Genomic DNA, 26,323 nt, shown 5'->3' with positions numbered 1-26,323 from the left:
TTGACGGGACGATGGCGCCCGGCGTGCACACGGTCCTCCGAAAAATCCGCGAAACGAAGGGGGATCTGTTCGTCTCTGCACAAGGATTCCAGATCTTCAATTTCAGCCGCGTACCTGCAACCTACACATAGAAAAGTGAAGATGATTGGGGGGTTAGGGATTAGGGGTTTGCCTTTAGGTCAAACCCCGGTTTTGGAATTAACCAAGAAATGAGAAATTGCTGTAAATGTCAATGTATGTAATGTAAAACAAGTACTAATACCTTGTTGTAAGGATGTTTGTATCCTTATGTGCGAAGGTATAGATGTTGTTGTTTGTTGTATGTTGTATGTTGTATGTAGCATGTAGTAAGTGATCTCCTCTTCAATGGTTGAATCCTTGTCTTGAATGCAACACTTAGCCTTGAATGGAGACTTGAAATGATCAATTACTTGAAGGAATGCTTGAATGCTTGAATGCTTGAGTATAGTTTCCACACTTTTTCCATCATATGTCCTTCTTACCCAAATGGGAGAGGCAAATGTAGTTTATATACTTGCCAATTAGGGTTAATAGACTGATTTTCCCGACCTTAGGCCGACCAGGAAAGATAATTTTCCAATTTGCAAACATAAAGACCCGAAGTCCAAAAGAGATCGGGCCCAAAATAGGACCCAGGGACTAGGGCGTTGGGCGCCCTGGTCCTGAAGGACCAGGGCATTGGGCGCTCTGGTCCCACCTCCCGGGACAGCAGGGTGCAAAGGAGGTTCAGGCCAGGGTGCAAGAAAATGCAGTTTTCAGTGTCATAATCAGGTTTCGGGGTCTCCATTCAAGTTGCGTGTTGCGTCGCCATCGTGAAGACTGAAATGCAGTCGAAATTGCAAGTGTCACAATTTTAGGACGCTACAGGGGGTTTTTGGAAAAGGGACACTTAATTAATTAAAGGTAGTTAATCAAATGGGATGGCAACAAGGGAGTTAATTAACTAGGTTAATTAATTAGGAGGAAATGGGTTGGGGGTTAATTAATTAATTAAAAGGAATAGGATTGGGGGATTAATTAATTAGAGGAAAGGGCTTTAATTCGATTAAATTAATTAACCAAATTTAGGTGTCTACAATTTTAAACTCTTTGCCAAAAAAGTTGTAATTTTAACATTTTTTGTATAATATAGATTTTTATAGATTCATGTGGATTTTTTATGGATTTTATATTGTATAATAGGGTATTAGGCAAAAAAAATATTAAAAATTATCAAGTTTCACCAAATGAAAGTCTATTCTTTATTTCTCTAGCCTTTTGGATTCAATGAGGATGTTTATTTGGCTCCACAACTCTTAATTGATAGGTTTGTGTTAGTTTGGCCTAATTTCGGGAAGGAAATTGTAATTCATGGCTTTGATACGTTAGAGAAATCAAGATTTTAAAGAAAATTCAATTATATCTTCCACAAGAAAATAATAAGCACAAAAAACATGTATATCAATAAAAATGAGTGTCAAATATGCAATGATCAACCTTGCATATAGAGGCAAGGAATTGGAGGTAGTAAGGTACAACTAAATGTTTGACTTGCCGCAAGGTGTGCGCCCCTGGTCTCCTTGTGTTGTGCAGCGCAACGCTCAGGTTTGTGACATGGCTTAACCACCTCCTGTGGATTCTATAAGTCTAGTGGTTGTATCAGGCATTAACAAGTCGATCTTTTGGTGCAACAACAACCTCACTTGTAACAAGTGGTATCAAAGCTTGGTCACAAGTTCAAACCCCTCACTTGCGTTGGGAGGATTGTTGCAAGGTGTGTGCCCTTGGTCTCCTTGTGTCGTGCAGTGTAGCGCTCGGGTTTGTGATGTGGATTAATAGCCTCTTGTGGATCCTATAAGTCTAGTGGTTGTATCGGGCATTAACAAGTCAATCTTTTGGTGCAATGGCAACCACACTTGTAACATGACTACCCCTCGAAATGTACAATGCAAGTTAGTACATACAACAAGTGTGGGAATCACATGTTAAGTGTGTATGTGATAAGTGTCTTAAGCTTGGTAAGTACATACATCTCAACCATATGAAGTGAGACCAAAATTAAAAGGTCCCTAAGTGGAGAATTAACAAGTACAAATAGTTCAAACTAGAAAGGGTGATATACTAAGTAGTTTTATAATGACCCTCCTTACATTAATATGCCCTACTTGCAAGGAGCTAGGAATGATAAATAGATAAATATGGTGAAATAAATAAATAATATCCTTAAGAAAAATAATAAAATAATAAAATTTTGTAGCTATAAAATTATGATATACATTTGATGTAGATCCATTAATGGTGGAAAGATATCAATGAAAGCAAATTATGAATTCCTTAGAATTAGCAAATGTTTAGTTTGATGACCTAGATCATTTTCACAACTACAAATTTGATCTACACTATTAGATATTATCTTTGCTAATTTTTAAAATGTCACTTTTAGCTTCTCAAATTATTCCCACTTAGAAACCAGTTCTTATGTTTTAAATTGGTTTGTGTTAAGAGATTCATTTTGGCATTCTTATAAATTCTTCAAAGAATTGCCAAAACTTAACTCTATGAATAAAAGTTATACCAAATGAAATAAATTACAATAAATGGTTTCAAATTAAAATTTCTAATACCTAGTGTAGAATCCCAAAAATACTTGTATTGCTAAAAAGTGCTTGGAGAGAGCTTTTCAATGCCTATAAGAAGCAATATATTTGATATTGTGAGTGAAATTTATGGCCTCTATAAAACCATCCTAATGGAGAAAAGAACCTTCTTACATTGTTTGAGTGGTGTACTAGTGGCACCCCTAGATGAGCTAAGTGGTGATGGGAGATAAGAATTGGATTGAAGAAGAAAAGTGGGTTGTCAACAATAATCAAGTGGTGAGGACTTCGATGATTAGTGCCTATGGCTCATGTCTAATGAGGGGTTGAAAAATCCTATAAGTAAGGGATACCCCTTAAAGTTCTCTATGTAGTGATGATTGTGGATGACATGATCTGTTGACTTGCATTTGGGATGCCCATGTAAATTGGAAAAATGTTATTGAAATTGACACCTACAATCATATGTTGTACCCCACAATGCCCTCCAGTGAATAAAAACCCTTAAATATGTAAAAAAAATGGAGTCATATCTAATCTATGTAGATAAGTGGATATTTTCATGAATATGTCATATGATTCAGATCTAACTTCGAAAGTGTACCAATTAATAGATCACCTCCTTGTAGACTCTATGGACTATACACAATAAATATGAAAACAATAATGGTAATCTCTTGTGAATGTAAAAATAGTGTAAATGTGAATTATGATTGCAATAATAACCAAACAAACACAATAACATGCAAATACTTAGATTAGCCAAGGAAAGTTCAAACAAACATATTACTTAATAAAATTGAACCATGCTAGACCTCCCAGTGAGTAGAATTTTCCCAAATGGTCAAATCAATGTGTGTTGAATTTGAAATTGAATAGCATAATGATGCTCCAATGTAAAGATGGGTGAGAGAATACAAATGGAAAAGTGTTGGATATATATGTTGAGGGTGAAAATGGATGGATGGTTAGGATTAGAGGCAAAGGATCAAGGGAGAAGGATGAATGGGACCTCTCACCTCATAGGATGTTGCCAAGTGGCACCATTGAGATGAGTTGAGAGGGAGGTTGATACTTTGGAGTGTGAGAGGAGATCTTGCCATAAAGGAAAGCTTTGTCCTCACACTACAAAGGGATGGGGGCAAAAAGGAATAAAAAAAATTTAATTCCTTTGTGGTACATTGGAAGGAAGACCCATGGGGGGCCCCTTCCAAAAGGGGAAAGCATTTAAGGTTGAGAGGATAAATTAGGTGAAGAAACATAAGAAAGGTCCAAGCATGGATTAAGCATGTGCACATGATAAGTACATATATTAGGTGGGCATTAAGGGCTAATAATAAGTGATGGAGGATGAGACATTTTAGAGGAATTAAATAAACAAGTTATTTATTTAATTTTTAGAGGAAAGAGTATGGGAATACAAATAAATAATTAAATTTATTATTTCCCTTACGTTAGGACTTAAGGGTGATAGAAGACATGATTTAAGGTTGGGATAATCAAATATTAATTAAATAATAGTTATTATTTAATTAATATAGAGGTAAAAACTATGATGAGTTGGAGATAAACTAGTCCCAAATGTAGATGGTCAATTTTAGGTGCATGCACATCTAAAAAACTAAGACTTGCAACTATTCCAAACCTTATTGAATTTTCTATTAAACCATATAGATTTGGAGATTTCTTTACTTAACTATGTGGTCGAATTTGAGACATTAAATTAGATTATTTTTTGAAAAAAAAAATTCCAAACAAGAGAAGGTGCATATAGATCGAAAAAAATTAACAATATTGACATCATCAAAAGGAATCACATGAGTAAGAATCTACTACAATACCAAAAAGACTACCTCAAAAGAGAGAAGCAAGGAAAATTCTATAATGCTAATACTAATACACCATAATATAAGAATGGAATGAAATGTAAATATAAAACCCTTGCACTTATAGACAAAGTGAGACATATGCATTATGCAAGTATGACAATTGTCATGCTCACATGGGTTGAGATAGAAAAGATACTTGCCCTAAATAAATTTAACTAATTAGGTGCACAAATGTCCCGAAAGGAAAACTATTAAATAAGAAACACATTCACACCAATAGTTTGCATGTATTATGGATAATTACTCATTTGTATCAAACCATGCAAGAATACTAAGCTATCAACTTCATAAAACATTTACACATGCAATATGCCTTTATCTATGTGATGCATATTATTTAATAAATAATCTTGAAAATGAGTGCAAATAGTAATGATCACTTTGGGATTGGTAAGAGCTTTAGATGTCATGGTCTAATCTATTATGAAGTCTAAAAATAAACTAGGGCTAACGCTTTAAACATAACTCAAAAAATCACAAATGAAACACTTTTGTGTCTTGAGTTAACACAATAATTATAAGAATATGTTAAGGCAGTCTAAAATAAAAACTTTGGATACTAAAAATAAATTAATCATTTATTCAGATACACGACCGAAACACTTTTATATCTTTAATTAGCAATCTCAAACTAAAATTTGAACTTTAAAATAAAAAAAATTCTAAACATTGATGTAAATATTCTTTACACAATCTAATCTAAAAACAATTACATTAATAAATAAATTATTTATCAAAATATAAAAGTGAATAAGATCACTTCCACAACTATGAAAAATATAAATCAATCCCTAAAAATGAATACAAGTAACACTAAATAAAATGTATGTTGCATGTACTCTAAATAGAAAATGCTTATTATCATATAAAGCTGACTTTAATCAAATTGGTCCAAAGCATAAGGAAAAAAAGTTAGGAAATTTTAATAATGTTCTCAAGATAATTAAGAGTATGCTCATGGGACCAAGGATAAAAATCATTAAAATTTTGTACACCTTTAAAATTATTCTTTCTTTTGTCTTGTAGTGAAAAATGAATTAAGTGGAAATTATTGTAAGAGTGAAAAAATAAAAATTAGATAATGATATCAGATTTTTACAACTCATAATTGAATTTGCTTATAAATTTCTAATTTTGATTGTTAATAATTTTTAATCAACATTTCATATGATCATCATCAGAATATATGAAAATCAGACCGAACTCTATTACAATTTATTTTAGTACAGTAACAGAGGACAACAAACCCTGAAACCGCATCATTTCAGGCAGAGAAGAAAATGATTCTCCAATTTCATGTAAACAAATACAAATCATCCTTACATCTCATTTCTGCAAATAATCCAACAAATAAAAAAATGTCACGAATGAATAAAAAGATTCAAAATCGACTACGAGTAGTAGTCATGCCCTGCAATGGAGAATATCAGAGATCTACAGAATGAAGAAGACAAATGACGAGGCAATCATGGTGATCCACACAAATCCGGCAGCGAAGGTCTTCGATCCAGCGTTCTGTAAATTGAAACACAAATAAACAGATGACTAAATATCAAATGCACAGAAATGGAAACTTGAGATTTGTAAATTCAAACACAGATAAATAATCGACTGAACTTCAAATGCACAGAAATGGAATTTAAGATCTGTAAATTGAAACACAGGTAAATAAACAGATGATTAAACATCAAATGTACAGAAATGGAAACTTAAGATTTGTAAATTGAAACACAGATAAATAAACGATTGAACATCAAATGCACAGAAATGGAAACTTAAGATTTGTAAATTGAAACACAGATAAATAAACGATTGAACATCAAATGCACAGAAATGGAAACTTAAGATCGGTAAATTGAAACACAGATAAGTAATCGATTAAACATCAAATGCAAAGAGATGGAATTTAAGATCTGTAAATTGGAACACAGATAAATAAACGACTGAACATCAAATGTACAGAAATGGAAACTTAAGATCTGTAAATTGAAACAAAGATAAATAAACAGATGATTAAAAATCAAATGCACAGAAATAGAAATTTAAGATCTGTAATGAGAAAGACAAGATTACCGGTGTATCTGGTGAAGGAGCAGGGGAGCTGAGTTCCTCGGACTGAGAAGGCTCGGGAGAAAGCGGAGGCGCGGGGGGGCTAGGAGCGGGCGCAGGAGCGGCGTGGTGGTGGTGCTTTTGGCCCTTCTTCTTGTGCTTCGGCTTATGCTTATGCTTTGTCGGAGCCGGTGCCGGTGCCTCCATTACTGGTGATGGAGCCTCTACAGCCGGTCCAGGGGCCTCTACAGGTTTCTTCTTTTTGTGACCGGCCGGCGCTGGAGCTTCTACAGTCGGGGCCGGGGCTTCTACAGGTTGCTTCTTTTTATGTGCAGGAGGCGGCGATTCCACCACTGGTGCTGGACTCGGAGTCTCCATTGTTGGCGGTGTTTTGTGTTTTGGAGGGGCGTGGCTTGGCGCCTCCACTGGCGTAGCCGCTGGAACCGAGGCGGAAACTGGCGGAGCTGCGGCCGGGGGCTTTGTTGGCGCTTCGACTGGAGCTTTTGGGGTTTTGGATGGTAATTTTGCTGGGGTTTTAGCGGGCGGTGGCTTTGCAGGGGCGCTTACAGGTGGAGCTTTAGCGGGCGGCGGCTTCGCAGGGGCACTTACAGGCGGAGCTTTAGCGGTCGGCGGCTCTGCAGGGGAGCTTGCAGGCGGAGCTTTTGATGGCGGCGGCACTACTGGAGCCGATTTGGAGGGTTTAGGAGTCGCAGCTGGTGGTGCTGGAGGGGTTGAAGCGGGGGCGAGGCTTGCTTTGGGGGTTTCTGCCGCCGCCAAAACTGTGCCTACTACGCCACCATTTTCATCGGCTCTGCTACAAGTAGCAGCTACACACAAGCATATAAGTATGCTTATTTTAATGTTCCAATTCAGCTCCATTTTCTGCAAAAATCCATCGTTTTCAAGATCAGATCCCAACTAATTTTTTTTAATATTTTTATAAAATCTTCTTACATTTAAATATTCATCTGCATTGTTAGTATTCTTTGCCATTTTCAATATTTCAGAGGATACCCTGTATAATGATGAGCTTGAGGGATGAAAATCAAAAACTCTTTCAAAGAGGAGATCCAATTCAGAATCTAAGAAGCATAATCAAAATTAAAAACAAATACATAAAGTTGTACAGCATTACAGAGGAATTCGCCTTTACTGAACTATAAATTGCCATCCACCATTACAAATTAGTACACTACTTTTTTCCCTCTTTTAGCTCTCCATTATTCCGATTACGGATCAAATCACAAAATGTGACTAAAACATTTAGAATCACAAAATCTAAAATATTAATGTAAATTTTTTTCCACAATCTAATCTAAAAACAGCAATGATAAATACCCTACATATTCAAACTAAAAGATCAACTCCAGCTTTCCATTCAAATCCAATGATTGACATCATTCATTGCCACACAAATGATCTCTCTCTACTGATTATGTTCAATCTACAAAGCAGCATAATGACATTTATCACACAGATCTGATTCACAAGCATCAGCACTGAATCATAACCAGAATCAGAGATCCTTGGCTCTTTTTAACGTCCTTTATGCCAAGTTGATGTGTACACTTTTGGCGAGAATGCAAAACTGTGGATCTACATTTCCACAAAAAGATGAACAGCAAAAGTAGAACTGATACTGTTACCTTGTGTGGCGGGTACACTGAAGAAGTGGCCTCCGCTGCAGCCTCTTTGATTACTGTAATCACTGAGCAGAGAGAATGACTGGCTATCATTATAAGTGTGGATGACAGAAGAACATGATTAGGCATCCAGAATAAACAAGAGGCTGAGAGTGACTCCTCATGAGAACAACGAAGTCCACCAAATAAAAAGAGCCCGATTCTCAACAACCCGCTTCTTCAGCGTAAATTCATATAAAATTGTATATACGATAGTCCTTGTCACAGTAACTAGTATGGCAGCTTTCGGCCACCATTAGACACCTGTAATTGCCATGGAAATGAATGCAAGATAAAGTTTTGCTTAACAATCTTACAAAGTAACTCCAATTAAATCGGGAATCTCTCTTAACAATCCTACAAAGTAACTCCAATTAAATCGGGAAATAGAGATTTGCACGACGATTAATGGAGCTGTCAATGCCTTCGAACTTGTTTGCGTCCGTTAAGCAACATGCCCAGCTATGATCGCGCTGGATTCTTTTGGAATTTTTCACATTTTTATAAATTGTAAGTGCACATGAATCGTGTTTGTCGGTGTGAAATTTGTTCCCTGTACCAACTAATCGTAACGGAATACAACTTTTATTATACATTTTCATGTCAATGGCCCCTCAGCTTTATAGGGTCCTAATGTACTTCTATAAAGGGTCCTAATGTACTTCTATAGAAAAGTGGGTGGGTGACATGCTACTCTATAATTTTGAGGTAGGGATTGTGCATTAGAGAGAAAGAGAAGGGTTTCCGATGGGTGACATGTTACTCTATAATGTTAAGATGGGGAGTTGTGCATTGTAGAGGAAGAGAAGGGTTTTGGGTGGTTGACCTATAGATAGTAAGGAGGACCAAATTCTTATTTCAGTTCATGCAAGTCGTCTCCATAGAATTGTAGTGCTATGCCTCCATGGTGCTTATTCTAGCCCTTCACAATTGAGCTACCTCTCGGAGGGTAAAGGGTTAGCAGGGTTATTAATGAACAACTCACCCTACAATTCTATGGGAGTTGTCGCCCTAAAACTTGACTAGAGGGTGGGTGGAAGGCTTCCTCCATTCACTTCCACATGGTTAAATTTATATTTAGAGAAGAGACAGCAGGTGGTTGTCAAGACAATCAGTATGCAAGAGATGGCAATAGAAGTGGATAAAGAAAAACCAAAAAAAAAGGCTAGAACTCTCCACTCTACCAAGGTTAATGAGCTGGGGGAAAGAATTGTAGAACTTTCTACTCCTCTTATGAATAAAGATTATAGAAATCTCCTTCCTATAGATTATCAACTGACTTATATAAATTTGGGTAGGTAGACAAGAGGAGAAGAAATTTCCCCACTTGAAACTATTGTTAGAGACTATTGTTTCAAGAATGAATAAATACCAACAAGTTGAAGAACAAGAGGCTCAACTAGAGCAAATGAAGCAATTTATCAAAGGTTTAATCACACCATTGGCCTAGCAAGCTGCAAGTCTAGATGCACCAAGGTCGGTAGCTAAGTTAGAAATTGATTCTCTTTATGCAATGCAAGAAAATACTAGTGTAATGGATTGTTGTGAAACCAAATACCTTGGTAAGATGAAAATAGTTTTGGATGAAGGATTCAAGATATATGAAGATTACAATAGCTTGCAAACCCAAGTCATGTACCAACAAGTGGGGAGAAGAGGAAGATATAGATAATGAGAAACTAGAACTATTAGAGGAAATGGAGAAAATGGACCCTAAAGACCGAAGATCTCATTTTGATGTCTAAGCTTGTAGTTATAAATCTTATAGTGTTTCTATATGAGATTCTAGAATCCTCATCAAATATCGGTTTAAGTGTGGAGAGGTATACTTTATGTAATTAAATCTTGATGAAACTTAAATTCATAGAGGTTAAATATATAAGACTTTAGAACTCCACCAAACATAAAAGGATCTTAGCAACAACACACCCACAATAGCAATATATTATACCATTGATAACAATAATTGTTGCATTATTACTCAATCAAAAATTATAATTTTTAATAGATAATAGATAAATAACTATATAAATATACTACACTCGAGTAAAAGATTTTAAAGCTTGTGCTCTCATCATAGAAGTTTCTTTTCAAACATATTCTTTTATAATCAACATGATTTATGTTTAAGAAAGTCACTTTAATTAATGACACTCCATGGAACTACTCCTTACTTTAATATTCGATCATTGTCCAATCATATTGTTTTATTAAAAATACTAAAAAGTTAAATATTTTATGTTGCTCAAACTTTAAATTACTTAAAAAGGAAAAAATTTTGAAGACAAAAACAAAAAACAAAAAACAAAATCTTTTCTAATGAATAATTAAAATTAAATTAAATAATATAAAAAATATCTACAATTTCTAGTTAAAAGTAAGATGATTCATTATAATTTTATAAATAATTAATTATATATTTTTATATCTACTAAAGTTAAAAAGTAATCTAAAACAGATATATTTTAATCTTATTAATTACTCTACTTCAAATTCTTATAGAACGTTTTAAGAAAATAACACATAAATATCACCTTTTATCTTTAGCTTTTGTTCCCTCCAATCTCTTAATAACTAGTCAGAGTAATAATGTGTGTCCATGTCGCACTATTAATATCTAGTGGGTGTCGTAGAATATTCACGCGGAAATGATTATTATTTTTAGAATTTGAAGTCATTTAAAGACCGACTTTATGGTAGATAAAATACTATGATAGACTATATAGTAGGTAAAATACTAGGGTAGTTATACAAATCCTTTATGGTTATTCATAATTGGGGAGGTATTTTTTACCTACACTTATTAATACTTGTCTTAGATAATATTAATATTATTACACTTACTGAAATGTTAATAAGTTATTATTAAATTAATTTTTTATTAATTAGAAATTTTTATTTATTTAAATTTAATTTAAAATTATATTTTATGAAATTAAAATATATGATTTTTGATTTTATGAAAATAAAAATTATTTATATGAAAATAAAAATTATTTATTTTCAATATGATTGGTTCAAATAATTTAGATGTTATAAGAACGGATTTTAAAGATCTAAAATATGAACAATCTTTTTGACAAATTTCAAGTGATTTTTTAGGTCATAAAATGCTCTTGATTCCCTATAAATTCTATGGGATTGTGGAAAATTGTTAAACTGTCGATTTCAAATAAAAATCAAAACATTTTTAGTTGGTAGATTTTCATACTCCACAGGATTCAACTCTTATTTTCAAATAGTTAATGAGTTATTTGGTCGGTCATATGACAAACATAAAATACTCCTACACAACGCTTAAGTTAATGAACTTCAAAACAAAACACAACATAATTTATTTAAAGACTAAATTAAATTCTAAGTAGAAGGGTTATAGATAAATAAATCACTATTACTATGATTATTTAGCTTTCTTTATATTTCTTTTTCATATTTTAATATTATTTTAATTATTATTTCATTTTATTATTATTAATTATATTTTAAAAAATAAATTAAATATTAGAATATTCTAGATAACAAAATTTTATAGGAGTTGAGAAAATACAACACCACAGGGGCCTGAAGATCTTCTGCAAGCCGAATAACCTGTTACAAGGAGAAGCAATGAAGCAAAATCTGAAGAACATACAAAATACAGAGAATATGCTCAAAAAGAGAGAGCTCAATATTCACAAAAATATGTAATGTGATTCTTACAATGAAAAAAAAGAGCTCAACCTTTAATAGGTCAAGAAACCCTAAAAGGGAAAAACTAGGTTTGCACATAATAATTAATTAAAATAATTAATTATATGCACCTAAAGTTAGCTTAAGTGTAAAAGAGATAAAGGGAACTTAAATAATTAAACAAAGAATGTTTAATTAATCAAGTAAATACCCGAATACTCTAACACCCCCCCTTAAGCTAGACTTAGGGAGAAGCTAAAACCTAGAACAGCTACTAAAAGCAATAAAGATGGGTCCCGGCAACAAGGCCTGATCAGGTACCCAAATACAATGAAATCTCTATGAACTGGAGAAATAGAGAAAACCACGTGGGAACAAAACTCTACTCCAAAAAGAGATGGAAAAAATATCACTGAAGCATGAAGACCCTGCAAACTCTGTCGAAGAATAACTGCTGATCTGAAGAACATCCACCGAACTAGAACATGACCAGGTAGAGAAGACTGTAATCTGCATGAGTGCCCTCAAATGACACTACTCGAATCAGGAGGCAAACAAGGCAAAACAACTGAAATCGAAGATACAGATGGTATGAGAAACCAAAGCCTGAAGAGCTGATCAATCGAACCACGGAAGCATTAGAACCAACAGGATAAACCTCCCCATAATGCGGAAGTGGGAGAGGGATAGGAACACTGAAAAGGACGGCCAAAAACAACTGCATGACGAAGAACCAAGAACATCAAAGGCGCTGAGACACATCATCATGAGGCGAATGTCGTGGAAGGAACACTCACTTGACAAAGGAAGATGGCAAACAAAGGCAAACATCAACCCCCTCATGGCACTTGACCAACAGTGCATGTACAATGAGACACAAGATATGCAAGATTCCAACTAAACAATGCATGATGACACTTTATCTCAGTGTGTTTGCATAATTACAAGCTACAATGATAAGAAGACTGGAAATAGAAACGAGAATCAAAACAGAGACACCCTACTCAGAAAAGAGATCCCAGGACCTGAAACAACCACGATATCCACCAGAGTACTGAAAAGAAAAAAACTAAATAAAATATGCATGGAGTAGAATCTGGAAAAAAACTCATATTTCTGGAAAGTACACAGAACATGCTTTTCGAAAATATAAAGTTTTTGAAAAATGGAGGTCGGATGTTCATTCTACGTCTCCCGGAGTGCAAAAAAGAGACCTCACTTTGAATATAAAAAGAACATAGTCAAATAGAAAAATTGGAAAAAATTACCAACACCATGAGGTTGGCCTCGGAACCAGCTTTCCGAAACCTATTCGTTCTCAAAAAAATGACTCCGTATGCCCAAGATAGGGCCAAAAAACCAACCCCCCCCTGAAAAAGCCAAAAAAGGGGGTCTGGTTGCTTGTTGGTGGTCTGGTGGCCAGTGGGTGGCGCACCGGTGGTGGTTGGGCGGAGCTCCGGTGGCTGGGCGGCAGCCCGGTGGCGGAGTGGTGGCCGGTCGGAAAAAAGGGTCGGGGAGCCGGAGTGGCGGGGGCCAGGACGGAGGCCGCAAGCTGAGCGGCGAGTTGGGGCCGCAGGCAGGCGGCGGTGGAAGGCGACGGGCGCAGGGAGTAGTGGCGGCTAGGGAGGCGGTGCTGTCGGGAAGCGGCGACCGGGGAAGCCAGTGGCTGAGCGCGACAGCGGGCGGAGGGGCAGCCGGGAAGCGACAGCCGCAAGGAGGAGCCGGTGGGGGCCGGGAGCCGGCAGGAGGCCAGGAAGAACCTACTGTGGGGGCCGGAAAGGGCAGCCGGTGGGGGTTGGAGGGGCCGCCGGTGGGGGCCGCAGAGGCCGGACTGTCAGTCCGGTACCCTGCGGTACCCCCAAACCCCAAAAAAAATTTTCCCAAATTTTTTTTTTTTTCTTAAAAAGAAACAAACCTCCTTTTTTTTTCGCTTTTTTTTCAAAAAAAAATTTAAAAGCAAATTTCGGCTTGCATGCTGTAAAAAGGCAAAAAATATTTTAAAAATTTTTTTTTTCTCGATCTGCGTGCCAGGGTCGTACGACCTGGATTTGAGAAAAAATTTCACCCAGAGGCTCAGGAACCAAAAATGGTCGAATTTTATATGACCATAGGGGTTTTTGGGCCTTCTGAGCACGATGGTGAGGTCCGTTTAGGCCCAAAGTGCTCAGAAAAAAGCTCAAACCCTAGGTACATAAAAAATTCCTGAAACCCTAGATCTGCTTCCAAAGCAAAAATTCTCAAAACAAGAACAGGCAGCTGCAGATCTGAAGCTTTGATACCATATAGGAGTTGAGAAAATACAACACCACAGGAGCCTGAAGATCTTCTGCAAGCCGAATAACCTGTTACAAGGAGAAGCAATGAAGCAAAATCTGAAGAACATACAAAACACAGAGAATATGCTCAAAAAGAGAGAGCTCAATATTCACAAAAATATGTAATGTGATTCTTACAATGAAAAGAAAGAACTCAACCTTTAATAGGTCAAGAAACCCTAAAAGGGAAAAACTAGGTTTGCACATAATAATTAATTAAAATAATTAATTATATGCACCTAAAGTTAGCTTAAGTGTAAAAGAGATAAAGGGAACTTAAATAATTAAACAAAGAATGTTTAATTAATCAAGTAAATACCCGAATACTCTAACAAATTTTATATTAATGAATTTAAATCTAAACCATAAATTTCTATTCTGTTGAGGGTTAAAATATCTCTCATTATCAAATGTTTTCTTTTTCATTACTATTTACTTTGTTTTCTTGGTTTAAATTTAGAATATCATCTACAATTTCCATTTAAACTTAATTTACACTATAATCCAAAGTTTTATCTTACTATTTGTCAACATTGTCAAAGCTCACAATAAATGTCACTAGTCATTTTAATAAAATAATCTTGAGAGCAGTAATTTTAAAATACATATTTAATATGCACTTCGAAAGTAATAAGATATGTCAAATACCACTATAAAACAAATAGAACTAAAAGAAGAAGACAATACAAAAGGGGTATATATATATTCTAAAGGCAAAGTCTAGAAGTACTTTCATGGATTATATGACTTTTTTTCTTTTCTTTTTAGTCTATAATTAGAACTTTTAATAATCATATTTGAATTTTAAATATAGGGTAAGTGCACCAAGATGGGGAACCAAAATTTTGTCACTTTACTTTTTGGCCCCCATTAGAGCATTGAACACTAACCAAATAATGCACTAGCCAAAAAAGGTGCACACGCTTAGGTTTGGAATGATCAAGCCTTGGATTAGTTAGTTTAAACCAAAATGCTAGTTTGATATTTAGCTAACGTGCTACTTGGCTAGCACACTTTGGAAAATTTGCTCTCATTTCTACTATTTTCTCTCATGGTTAGCATGTTTTTTCTCCTCAAACTCATGCTCGTGATCAAAGGAAGTCATTTTTGCACCTCAGATTCGTGTTTGAGAGAGAATCAGAGAGTTTGGGGAGGGAGGGGGGGGTAAAGGATGGAGGTGGATATATATATATATATATATATATATATATAGAGAGAGAGAGAGAGAGAGAGAGAGAGAGAGAGAGGGGGGGGAAGAAAAAAAGGGAGAAACCTAGATAGAGGGGGGATGGAGAAGAGGAGAGACAAAAGAACAAAGAGAGAGAGAGGAGTAAGAAGGGATGGAGGAAGAGGTAGACATGGAGGGAGTGAGAGACCTAGGGAGAGAGGGGTGATATTAATAGAGGAGGGTAGAGAGAGGTGGAAAGGGAGGGAGGGAGAAACCTAGAGAGAGGAGAGAGAGAGGGTGGGAGGGGAAAGTGACAACCTAAACAATGAAGAAAGAGTGGGGGAGGAAGAGAGAGACAAGATAAGGAGAGAGAGAGAGAGAGAGAGAGAGAGATGGAAGGAGGGAGATAATGAAGGAAAGAAGAGATAGATATGTGATAGTTCATAAAACGAGAGGGGTAAGGGGGAAGGAGGGAGAAAGACAGAGAGGCAGAGAGGGAGGGATAGATCTAGAGAGGGGATAGTTAAAAAGGTGAGAGACCTATAGGGGGAGAGAGAAGGGGATAGAGAGAGGTGGGTAATGATACATAGATGGAGAGATAGAGAGGCAGATAGGGAGAGAGAGAGAGAGAGAGAGAGAGAGAGAGAGAGAGAGAGAGAGAGAGAGAGAGAGAGAGAGAGAGAGAGAGAGAGAGGTGACAACCTAGACAATGGAAAGAGATAATAAGAGAGAGTGGGGGAGGGAGGGAGAGAGAGAGAGATGGGGGTAAGGAGGGAGGGGAAGAGAGAGAGGGGGAGGGGAATAAAGGGAGGAAGAGATGTAGAGAGGGGAGGAAGGGAGAAGAGGAGATACATATAAGAACAAAAAGAGAGGTATATGGGTGAACCCACAATAGTGGGTTACACTTTTTTGCCAGCTTTGACACTGTAATATTCAGTTTCAGAAAAAACTTCAGATTCAGACACTTATTACTTCTAAACCATAAGGAATTTGTAGATGATGTGAACTAGTGATTTGTGTCACTTTGTATGTAGATACTAAATTTTATTTTTTTGATAAATTTTGGAATCAATTTGCTTCCATTTTTCTATCTCCCTCGAAAACTAGTTTTTTTTCAAAAAAACTGCATTTTTAAAGAGTGATACTCACTCTGTATAGCATAACTTTTTTTCTATAATAGATATGAATGTCATTCTTTTGAATTTGGTTTTGTAACATCTATATCCAGTGTTTGCAATTGGTTTTGTAACATTATCTTCAATACTTTATATTTTATTTAGATTTGAAGTCGAGTTAACTGTAATTTTGACATATGCCCATTTGATATTACACAATTTGTTGTATATGTAATAAGAATCAATTTTTTTTGGTTGGAAAGAGGACTTCATTACCTAGTGCATAAATATTTTTTAGAATTTTTTGGGTGACGTTTACTATTTTTCGATAAGCATTGAACAAAGAAGTTCATGTTCGGTGAAAACCTTACATTCATGAGAAATTAAATAAAAATATATTAATGAAATTAAATATATTAAAAATTATACTTGTTACCAAAATTTTATCACACTTAAAATTTTGGTGACCTATTACAACTCTTATGTATTGTGGAAAAAAGGTACACAATATTTTTTCCAAAAGTTTGTTGTCTTTATTAAATAAACATGTATGCCATACAAGTATCTTATTTCCAAATATGCAATGTTGAAATCAAGAAAGACATACATGTGTAAAACATCTGCATGTAATACAATTTTATTTATAAAGAAAAAACTATTTACAAGACCCCACACAAGTCGTGGGAATATCAGAGAAGAGATCACACTGATCATAGAAATATAAACACAAAAGAAGTAGAAGAATGTATGGAGAAAGGAAAGGAAGAACCCATCAATGTCTAGATAGGTTGATGAGATTTGTAGAAGGTCTTCTAGTCAGCTTCGTTGATCCAAGCATCTCGTTGTCTACTCCATGAGATGACCTGAAACGGAGAGGAAAAAATGATTTGGTTAGAGATCCGAGTTATTCCTTTCACTCCTACATACATAAAGCTACTCCTACTGTGTGTACACTACTATATCAGATTCAAAACATAGCAAAAAAGATGCCACGAGATAGCAGTGAGAACCATGTTTTTATCTAACTTGTTTGTTTCATGTGCAGATACAGGTTTTCATTTCATAAATATCATTGTATGTGGGTTAAAATGGGCTCCTGAAGTGATTGAGCTCAGCATACATGTCACTACTCACAAGGTGACACTAATCAGCTATCAAACATGAGACACAATTGTATCCATGGTCCCATATATTGGCTTTCAATGATAGGTAAAATATCTCATTCAATGTCAACACATACAACAATAAATAAAGTTGTGTCCCACAATCAATAGGAGACAAAAACCATCATATGAGCATAGGCAAGCATACAATACTCCAAGACACAAATCATCAAAGAACTACAAAAATATATGTTGCCATAGTTTTACAAGTACAGTCATGAGGTATTAGACAGTGGACCATAAGAGCAAGTTGTCCATGGAAAAGGTCATAACAAACAAAGAACAATATAGTACATGAGACTCAAAAGGGCAGTAAGGTTCATTCAACAAAGGGCAGTAACCAATTATGTAAATATGTCATCAATCAATGTCTTTTAAGGTCATAGAGGCAACAACCCATAATAACAATATTTAAGGTCAATGTTTTGATAGGAGAGAATGAACAAGGACAGGGGTATCTTTCAGCATAAGACAGTGACAAAAGTACAGACCTGGAGAAGATTAATACAAACATGATAATTTTAAGAGCCAATACAATCAATGAAGAAGCAAGATTATCATTATGTGACAAAGGATAGTTGTCACCAATGATATATAGTCAAGAGAATGAACTTTAACCTCAGAAGCTTTCAAACCTAGTAGGAATAGTTCCCTATGCAATGATGGTATACTTGTACACCATTCTTGGAGAAAATGAAGTCAAATGATCATTGTCATAGTTACAGAATTATGAAGTTTACACAGAAAATGTCATCTAAAGGAGGACAGTATAAAGAAAATATCATTCTCAAACATAAATAGGGATAACATTGTGTGATGGCAGCATAACATTTCAAAGAAAAGTTTCCAGTTTGCAGAAAAATACAAATCAAGGGTTACAATAAAGATCACTTGCTATAAATGTAGTCATGGAGTGAATAATTAGGAGCTTTTGAACATCATGGCAGTCCCAAAGTACAAGGCATCAATGAAAGTTGACAGAGAAACCAAAAGTCAATGCCTCACACATAGTCATCAAAAGAGATAGTGATCTCAGTGTTAAGGAGTAATACAGTCAATGAGCATGGGTATCTAAAAGATCAAGACCGTTAGGGAAAATATACAAAACAGGGCAGTCGCATGAAGTTTACTTGCAGCCCAAAGAGTTAATTTCCAAGCCACCAATGAAAAGATAGTGAATGATATCAAAGGAAGAGATCAATATAAAGTTTCTAAGTAGACCAAGAGTTGTCTAAGAACAATGCATAGTATAATAAATTAAAATAAGCTTGATATTCACTATCATTTGTGCCAGTATATCAATGATAAATAACACAGTGTCATCAACTATCATAATAGTAAAAACCAAAAGATATAAAAATTCAAAGAAATGAAGGCATGCGTTATCCATAGTTTCAGTAATAGGTGGTGTAGTTGTTTCAATGATGATGCATATTACTCACAACCATAAAGGAAGAGAATTGACAAAACATGAAGATAGAAGCTAGTTGCCCAAGATTCAAGGGCAGCTTCGTACATTCTTGAATAAGGTCATAAGTGTTCAAGAAGCAATCCATGCACCTACAAAGAAATCACAATAGTTATTGCCTTAGAATAGATCACAAGACCTATGAAGACAATGTTCTAAAAGAGGCAAGTATCAACACACCGATGTAAGAACAAATAAGTACTCTGTCATCATGATAGTCCATCAATCACAATAGCATACCATGATAGTCTTAGCTTTCTATTCACATTTTCAAATCAGATGAAATATTATAACAGTGGATAACAAGTTAAACTAAGCTAGAACCCTGGTCATTAGATTGATATAATACAAGCTAGACATCAATCCAATTATGAGAATACAATGACACTTTCATTGTTAAGTTTTCAGTCAATAATAATAGATATCATTAAGATATTTAGGATAGTTAATTTGTGAAAACAAAGAAAAGTGTAGCATATAGTGATGGTATGATGAAAGAATAAGTGTCTGATAGATTACTGAGAGGGGGGGATGAATCAGTAAATAGAAACACTGATACAAACTCCCCAAACTCAAACTCAAACATACAAAGTAAACTAATTAATGAAATACCACTGTCAAGATCAATACTCATAAAAATATCGATTGACTGTTACAACAACTTAACAGTAAACAACATTTAATCATGTAAACATCCAAATGCTTTACCATATGCCAATAATTCACTTCGCAATGCTTTCGGTTATCATGTCTTATCAGAAATAATTAAGTATTCAAATCAACCACAAGATCATAACCACAAAAACATTCACCGCATGACACAAGTATTTATACGTGGAAAACCCAAATAGGTAAAAACCACAGTGAGATGAGACTCACAAGATAATATCTGAACTCTTCTGAAGTTCACCCTGTTAGGAGCCAAGCCTATTAAAGCTTTTACAAAAAGTCATGTTAAGAACTGATCCTGTTAGGAATCACCCGGTTAAGGGATTGACTTTAAATGCCTTGTTAGAAGCAAATACCCTATAAGGAGTAACCTCAGTAGAGGATTTGAAAATCCAGTCTAATGGACCACCTTGTTAGAGGATTTAATAAGTAACCAAGCTTGTTAGAGCTTACCCGATTAGGGCATTTTAATTTTGCTGTAATTGTTAGAAAACAATAGGAGTTTCTTGGTCTGTCTGAATAGCATTACACTTGCTTGCTTAGATCCATTTAAGCTTCTATTTGCCTTTACTCAAACTGCAGACTCATTCTCCAGTTCGACAACCACACACTCAACTGATTTCTGTCAATTCTTGCCAACACTAAACAAAACAACCTCATTGACCTTAAATACAAATCAATTAGGTCGGTAACACAACAAAAATCTAATCCTCTCATCAAGATTACAAACAAGTCGGTACAAGCATGAACATTGGATTTCATAGCAATCTCTACACATCAATCAAGAAAACCTCAACTACTCTTTGATTACCACTTCATCGAGCTCAGTAACTCATCACACACTTTGCATTAGATGCAATACACTTTGATCATTCCCTAGACAAACAATCGCACCAATGCATTTTGAACTTGTCTTCATACAATGACCTTACGTGTCACCATCATTACCAACATAACCAATTCAACAACATTAATCAGTTAGGGTTTAACAAAAACAATTGGTATGGTTTACCAGTTACATAACATAGAAAGGGTTTAACCTTTTACTCCGATTACCAGTTCAAATCACAAACTTACATACCAGTTTACAATAACCTTCACAAAGTTCTTCCTACCGGTTATAAGACAATATCAACAATAACAACAATATCAGCAATATCATTACCGGTTCAATTGATATCAATGACAATATAACATATCATTAGTGCAATCTTCATGCAAATGCCAACATATAGGTCATGCAATCCACAGTGGAGCAATCACTATCAAATGAGAATAATCACCATTAAGGAAAAGATGTGATCATATCCAAGGGGAGGTAAGGATAGTTAGAGCAGTGCATAAAGTCATATCATAAATGACAGAGCTATAAATCTTGCCAATGATGATAGAGGTACATAACAAAGAGGTTGTATGTACATAGTTATATATTTTACTGTTTAGACTCAATCCAAGCTTAAAGAATAGTAACAATGTAGCATTCAAAGTTATACTTCTCCATAAAAGAGACATAGTAAAAAATAAGCCATGATGGAGCAGTCACACCAAAATATCAGAAAAAGATCAATGACCAGTAAGAACATATACGAGGTTTTGACAGTGATAGTGCTTATTATTGTCAAATGACCATTGAAAAGCCACTATCTTGTAAAGGAAGAAGTACATAAGGTGCATGCATCCTCAAAGCTAAAAGACCATGACAACCATCACAAACCATATGACAGTTCAAGGAACATTAAAGTACAGTGAAAGAAAATAGTGGTTAGTCATAGAACTTTCACAGAGTGGAAAAGCAACCATTGGACAATGAAAGGATTAATGAGAAGATTCAAGAAGGCTAAGGTAATAAAGAAAAGACATTGTTTATGTCAAAAGAGCAACCATTAGAGAGCAGTCAAAGGCATAAATAGATCATATTAGACACAAGAAGTAAATATAAGGGAGACTAGCATGACATTGAATCAATTTCTAAATAGTGAGGGGATTGTCCATTCACAATCATATAAACGTTTTCAAGTAAAGAATTGAAGCAATGAAACAACAGTCAAAAATAGATTTAAGTTTGCAAATGCCAAGGATAAACTACAATAGTTAATAACAATAGTCTTCAAATAGAGTATAGTAATATAATGATATGGACAGTGCCAAAAGATAAGTATATAGTCACTATTAGGAATAAATGATACAATTATATGCCACATATAGAACAATGAGAAGCATAGAGAGATATAAGGTGCAAAAGTTGTGAAAACAGTCACAAAGCATTCATTAGAAGTCACATTGCATATCATATTCACCCATGATATATTCACGTTGATTCCATCATTTCTTAAAAACTCAGATGTCAAATTGGTTGAATTTTTCACACAAATTAGAGAACTTCGAAACAAAAAAACCCAATAAAAAGCGTGAAAACCCAATGTGTATCCTATGAGATATCTTCACCAGTTTGAGGGCATAATATCAAATGACAGTGTCAAATAGCAGTCCATAAAAGATCTCAGTAAAGAAAAAATGAACATGAAAAGGGTAAGATCACAGGTCGATTGTCTCAGCCAATAAAAAGAGAGTTGTTCTCCATCATACCAAGTCATGCACATTTTTTAGATCCAGAGTGCTTTTTACAAGGGATATTGTGTAGAGAGCAGTAGACACAATTTTGTGAATCACAAAATCAAGTCATGGACCCCGAATAGCTTGCTAGAGTTCACATAGCCAAAACTAAAATAGTTCCCATAGATTGAGCAGTCAAAAGTCAGATGATATTCATGACATAGTTTTAGCAGAAATAACAACATTAATGTTGCCATAACTCCTCAAAAAACACATTGAATCAAGTTAAAGATTCTGAGAACAGTAAGTTAGCAATTGAATATCAATAATACAATGGGTCGTGCCTATGAAGTGTATACCTACAGCTGCAACACAAAATAATCAATAGATCATTACAAGCATGGTTAGCAAATTTAAAACAAAGAAAGATAAAACCATGGCTAATCAATCTATTGCCTCCTAATAAATGTGAGTGTAGATTTTCTCTTAGATCTGGATAAGAAAATTCCAGTGACTTGATTACATCTAGATGGAGGATTTAAAATGATGATGATGCAATTAAGCTAGAAAAGAGAATGATTAAGCTACATGATCCAACAATTATGCTAGAAAATAAGCTAGATCTAAGATGCAATTGCCTATAATAACAATGCTCAAATGATATGCTAAGATCAATATGACTATAGTAACAATGTTCAAAATGCAAATGAGATGGGATCATTATTGCTCCAAAATGGGGTCTATTTATAGGATTTTCAAGGCCAGGGGTGAGGGGGCAGGAATCAACAATCAAGATTAAGTCTGAATATATCAATGGTGAAATTGGAGGAGGTTGGAAAAGAGGTTGGATGAAAGGGAACATTTTCCATCTCTATGGTGACAAGTGTCAAGAAGCTTATAGAAAGGTTGGATGAAAGGGAACATTTTCCATCTCTATGGTGACAAGTGTCAAGAAGCTTTGCTCATGAGAGAGAAATTGTCTAAGGAAAGGGGACATGAGAATGCCATGTGTCTCAAGGGAAGAGTAGGTTTAATTAAACCCAAGGTTAGATGGAATGGGTTAGGTTGAGAAGGGGTTAGGTTAGGTGGTTAAAAGTTAGGAGGCATGTAGGTAAATTTGAATTTAAAAATTCAAATAAGACTAATTAATTCTCAACAACTCATAAATTGATTTGTTTTACTTAATTAGAAGATTAGAAGAATTAATTTTTGAATAAAAAGGGGTAAAAACTTTATTGAAAATCAGACACAAAAATTACAAGGAGGACCAAAGCCCCAAAGCCCCAAAAAAGAGCCACAAGCCCAGTCCAAGATCAGCCAACATCATAGCTATCCATGTCCTCAGCAAAAATCTTATGCAAGACCTGATAGTAATCTGAGGAGAGATGCTCCCAACCTTCAATTTTCCAATCACTATTATGTTCCAAGGACCATTTAGCCAAACAATCAGCTGCTCTATTCCATTCATGAGGAATGTGGATGAAAGACACCTGCTTCATTAAAGAACTATTTTTAAGAATCTCATGAACAATCCCCACCAGCTACTAATGAATCCCACTCACCTTCTGCTCTGTCAACAAATTAACAATAATTTATGAATAGAGAATAGAAAGTCCCTCCATAAAATTATTAGATTGCCTCCCTTTCTGCACCGAAAAGAAGAAAACCACCTCCCCCATATAATTCCTACCAACACCACCAACCCCTACAAGGCCTGGGTTGCCCCTGGAGGAGCCATCGATGTTAATCTTGATAAACTCATCCTGAGGGGGTCTCCACTTTCCCACCCTTTGAACCTTCTTCATAGCCCGTCTACCTCTCCTGACACAAGCAGAGACGAGAGACAACTCCTGCTAGCCAAACCTACTCACAATATCCGCCTCATCTCTATCCAAGGGAAAATTCACCTCACATTTAGTTTCCACCATCTCCCAAATCATAACCATGATTCTATTCCACACTTGCTGCACTAACAGTTTGGCCTCATGAAAGATCCTCCTATTCCTCTCAAGCTAGATCTGCCAGAGTATGAAAATGGGCCCAATATACCAGACAGTCTGAAGGAAGGAGGACAAGATAGGAGGTCTACCCAAACTACTCCAAAACTCCACCAGAGAATCAGTGTGAACACAAGGACACTTCCACACTCCCACTAGTAATGCCAAATAAGCATAGAGAAGGGGCATCTGAAGAACAGATGAGAGGAATCTTCCTCCCCATAACCACACAAAGCACAAATAGAAGGAACCAAGAATCCTCACTTGCGAATATTGTCCCAAGTTAGGCATCTATTCAAGGCTAGAGTCCAAGCAAAGTAGTTGCACTTTGGCCAAGAAAGATTATTCCAAACATGTTTCCACTAGAGCACCTCTCTTCCCTCCAATCTCCGGTTCAACAGTTCCCAGTATCCACTAGCTACAGTAAAGACACCCTTAGGATTCAGAGCCCAGACAAGTCCATCCCTACCCTTGAGGGAACTAGAGTGTCTACTCGCCAGGATGCCATGCAACTCAGCACACTCTTCCTCCATCCCAACAATTGGCCACTCATTAGGAGCCTTCCATTGCTCCAACTCCAACTGCCCACACCTATAAACAACCTTGAAGTCACTCACCCTTGACCATCCCGCCTCCAAAAACCTCTAGCTAAGATTCCCAAGATTAGAAAACTGATCAAGGATTGGGGGGTAACCATCCCAAGAGTCGTTCCAGAAGAGGACCTCTTCCCCCTCCTGTAGATCCAAAAGAGACCTTCCTTAATGAGAGAAGTCCCCTTCTTGAGAGTATACCAAATCGTTGAGCCTTTTCCCTCAAGCAGATACCTTGGAACCTACTGCACTAGGATCCTCTACATATATTTGAAGGCTAAAATCTTAGCCCAACCTTGATCCTACTCAACACACCACCTCCAGTACAGTTTATCCACCAAAGCCTCCCCGAATAAAATAGCCTACCTTAAACCAAACCCCCCATCTGCTTCGGGCTACACACCAAGTCCCAATTGACAAGATTCCATTTGGAAGAAGATAGATTGCCTACCCATAAGAATTGCCTTGCCAAAGAGTCCAAACCCCTCAAGAACCACTTAGGAGCCACTTGAAGCATGCATCGATAAATCGGAAGAGCCTGAACCACTTACTGAATCAGTTGAACCCTCCTAGCAAATGATAATCAAGATACCTTGCCATGACTGCTGAGGAGGGTTACCAAGAGAAATAGGAATACCCAAATAAGTAAAGGGCAAAGATCCAACTTGGAATCTCAATATAAGGGCAATCCTCCTCTGAATAGATCCAAGAGTGTTGAAGAAAAGGATAGAAGATTTATCCTCATTGATCAACTGGCCTAAGGCTGCCAGGTAAACATCCAAAACCTTATGCAGATTAGTAGCTTCTCTTATCTGAACAAGACCCATCAGGGCCGTGTCATCAACAAACTGCAAATGATACTGCGGCTGCAAGTCATTACCCCAACTCCAACCCTGAATGCTACCCAGACCCACATTATGCTTGATCAACCTCCCCAGGCCCTCAGCCATGAGAATGAATAAGAAAGGGGAAAGGGGACCCCCTGGCAAAGACCCCTAGACACACCAAATAGATCAGTATGATCACCATTGATTAGCATCAAGAAAGAAGTGGACATAACACAACATAACCCATTGGATCCATTCCTCAGCAAAGCCAAAAGCCCTGGGGATATTCTGGAGGAAGGACCAACGAACTCTATCGTAAGCCTTAGCCATGTCCAACTTGATAAACATAGGTTTTTGCTTGGAGGTTGCCATAGAATGAATGGTCTCCATAGCAATGACCACACCATCCATAATTTGGCGCCCTTCCACAAACCCACTCTGCTCCTCTGAGATAACATCCCCCAGACACTTCTTCAATCTATCCGCTATCAACTTAGAGATGATCCTATAAATCACATTGCAGATAGAGATAGGGCAGAACTGGCCTAAGCTATCAGCCCCATCACACTTGG

General features: G+C 36.2%; 2 protein-coding genes across 2 annotated transcripts in view; one reads left to right on the top strand and one right to left on the bottom strand.

Annotated features, from left to right (window-relative positions):
* Positions 1–5,671: 5,671 nt before the first annotated feature.
* Positions 5,672–8,528, bottom strand: LOC131072865 (lysine-rich arabinogalactan protein 19). Its single transcript, XM_058009150.2, has 3 exons — positions 8,182–8,528; positions 6,560–7,417; positions 5,672–6,001 (listed from the first exon to the last, which is right to left on the bottom strand). The coding sequence occupies exons 1-3, from the start codon at positions 8,305–8,307 to the stop codon at positions 5,921–5,923; spliced, it is 1,065 nt and encodes a 354-aa protein (XP_057865133.1). The 5' UTR covers positions 8,308–8,528; the 3' UTR covers positions 5,672–5,920.
* Positions 8,529–9,342: 814 nt separating this feature from the next.
* The window catches only part of LOC131876499 (uncharacterized), an 85,371-nt gene continuing 68,390 nt past the window's right edge, over positions 9,343–26,323 (top strand). Inside the window, exons 1-2 of the mRNA XM_059221916.1 lie at positions 9,343–9,405; positions 13,310–13,719. Coding sequence (XP_059077899.1) covers positions 9,343–9,405; positions 13,310–13,719 — 473 coding nt within the window. The remainder of the gene's footprint in view (positions 9,406–13,309; positions 13,720–26,323) is intronic.

The sequence above is a fragment of the Cryptomeria japonica genome, chromosome 6, assembly GCF_030272615.1.
Source record: "Cryptomeria japonica chromosome 6, Sugi_1.0, whole genome shotgun sequence".
Taxonomy (NCBI): domain Eukaryota; kingdom Viridiplantae; phylum Streptophyta; class Pinopsida; order Cupressales; family Cupressaceae; genus Cryptomeria; species Cryptomeria japonica.
This window is presented reverse-complemented; position numbering and strand designations above follow the sequence as displayed.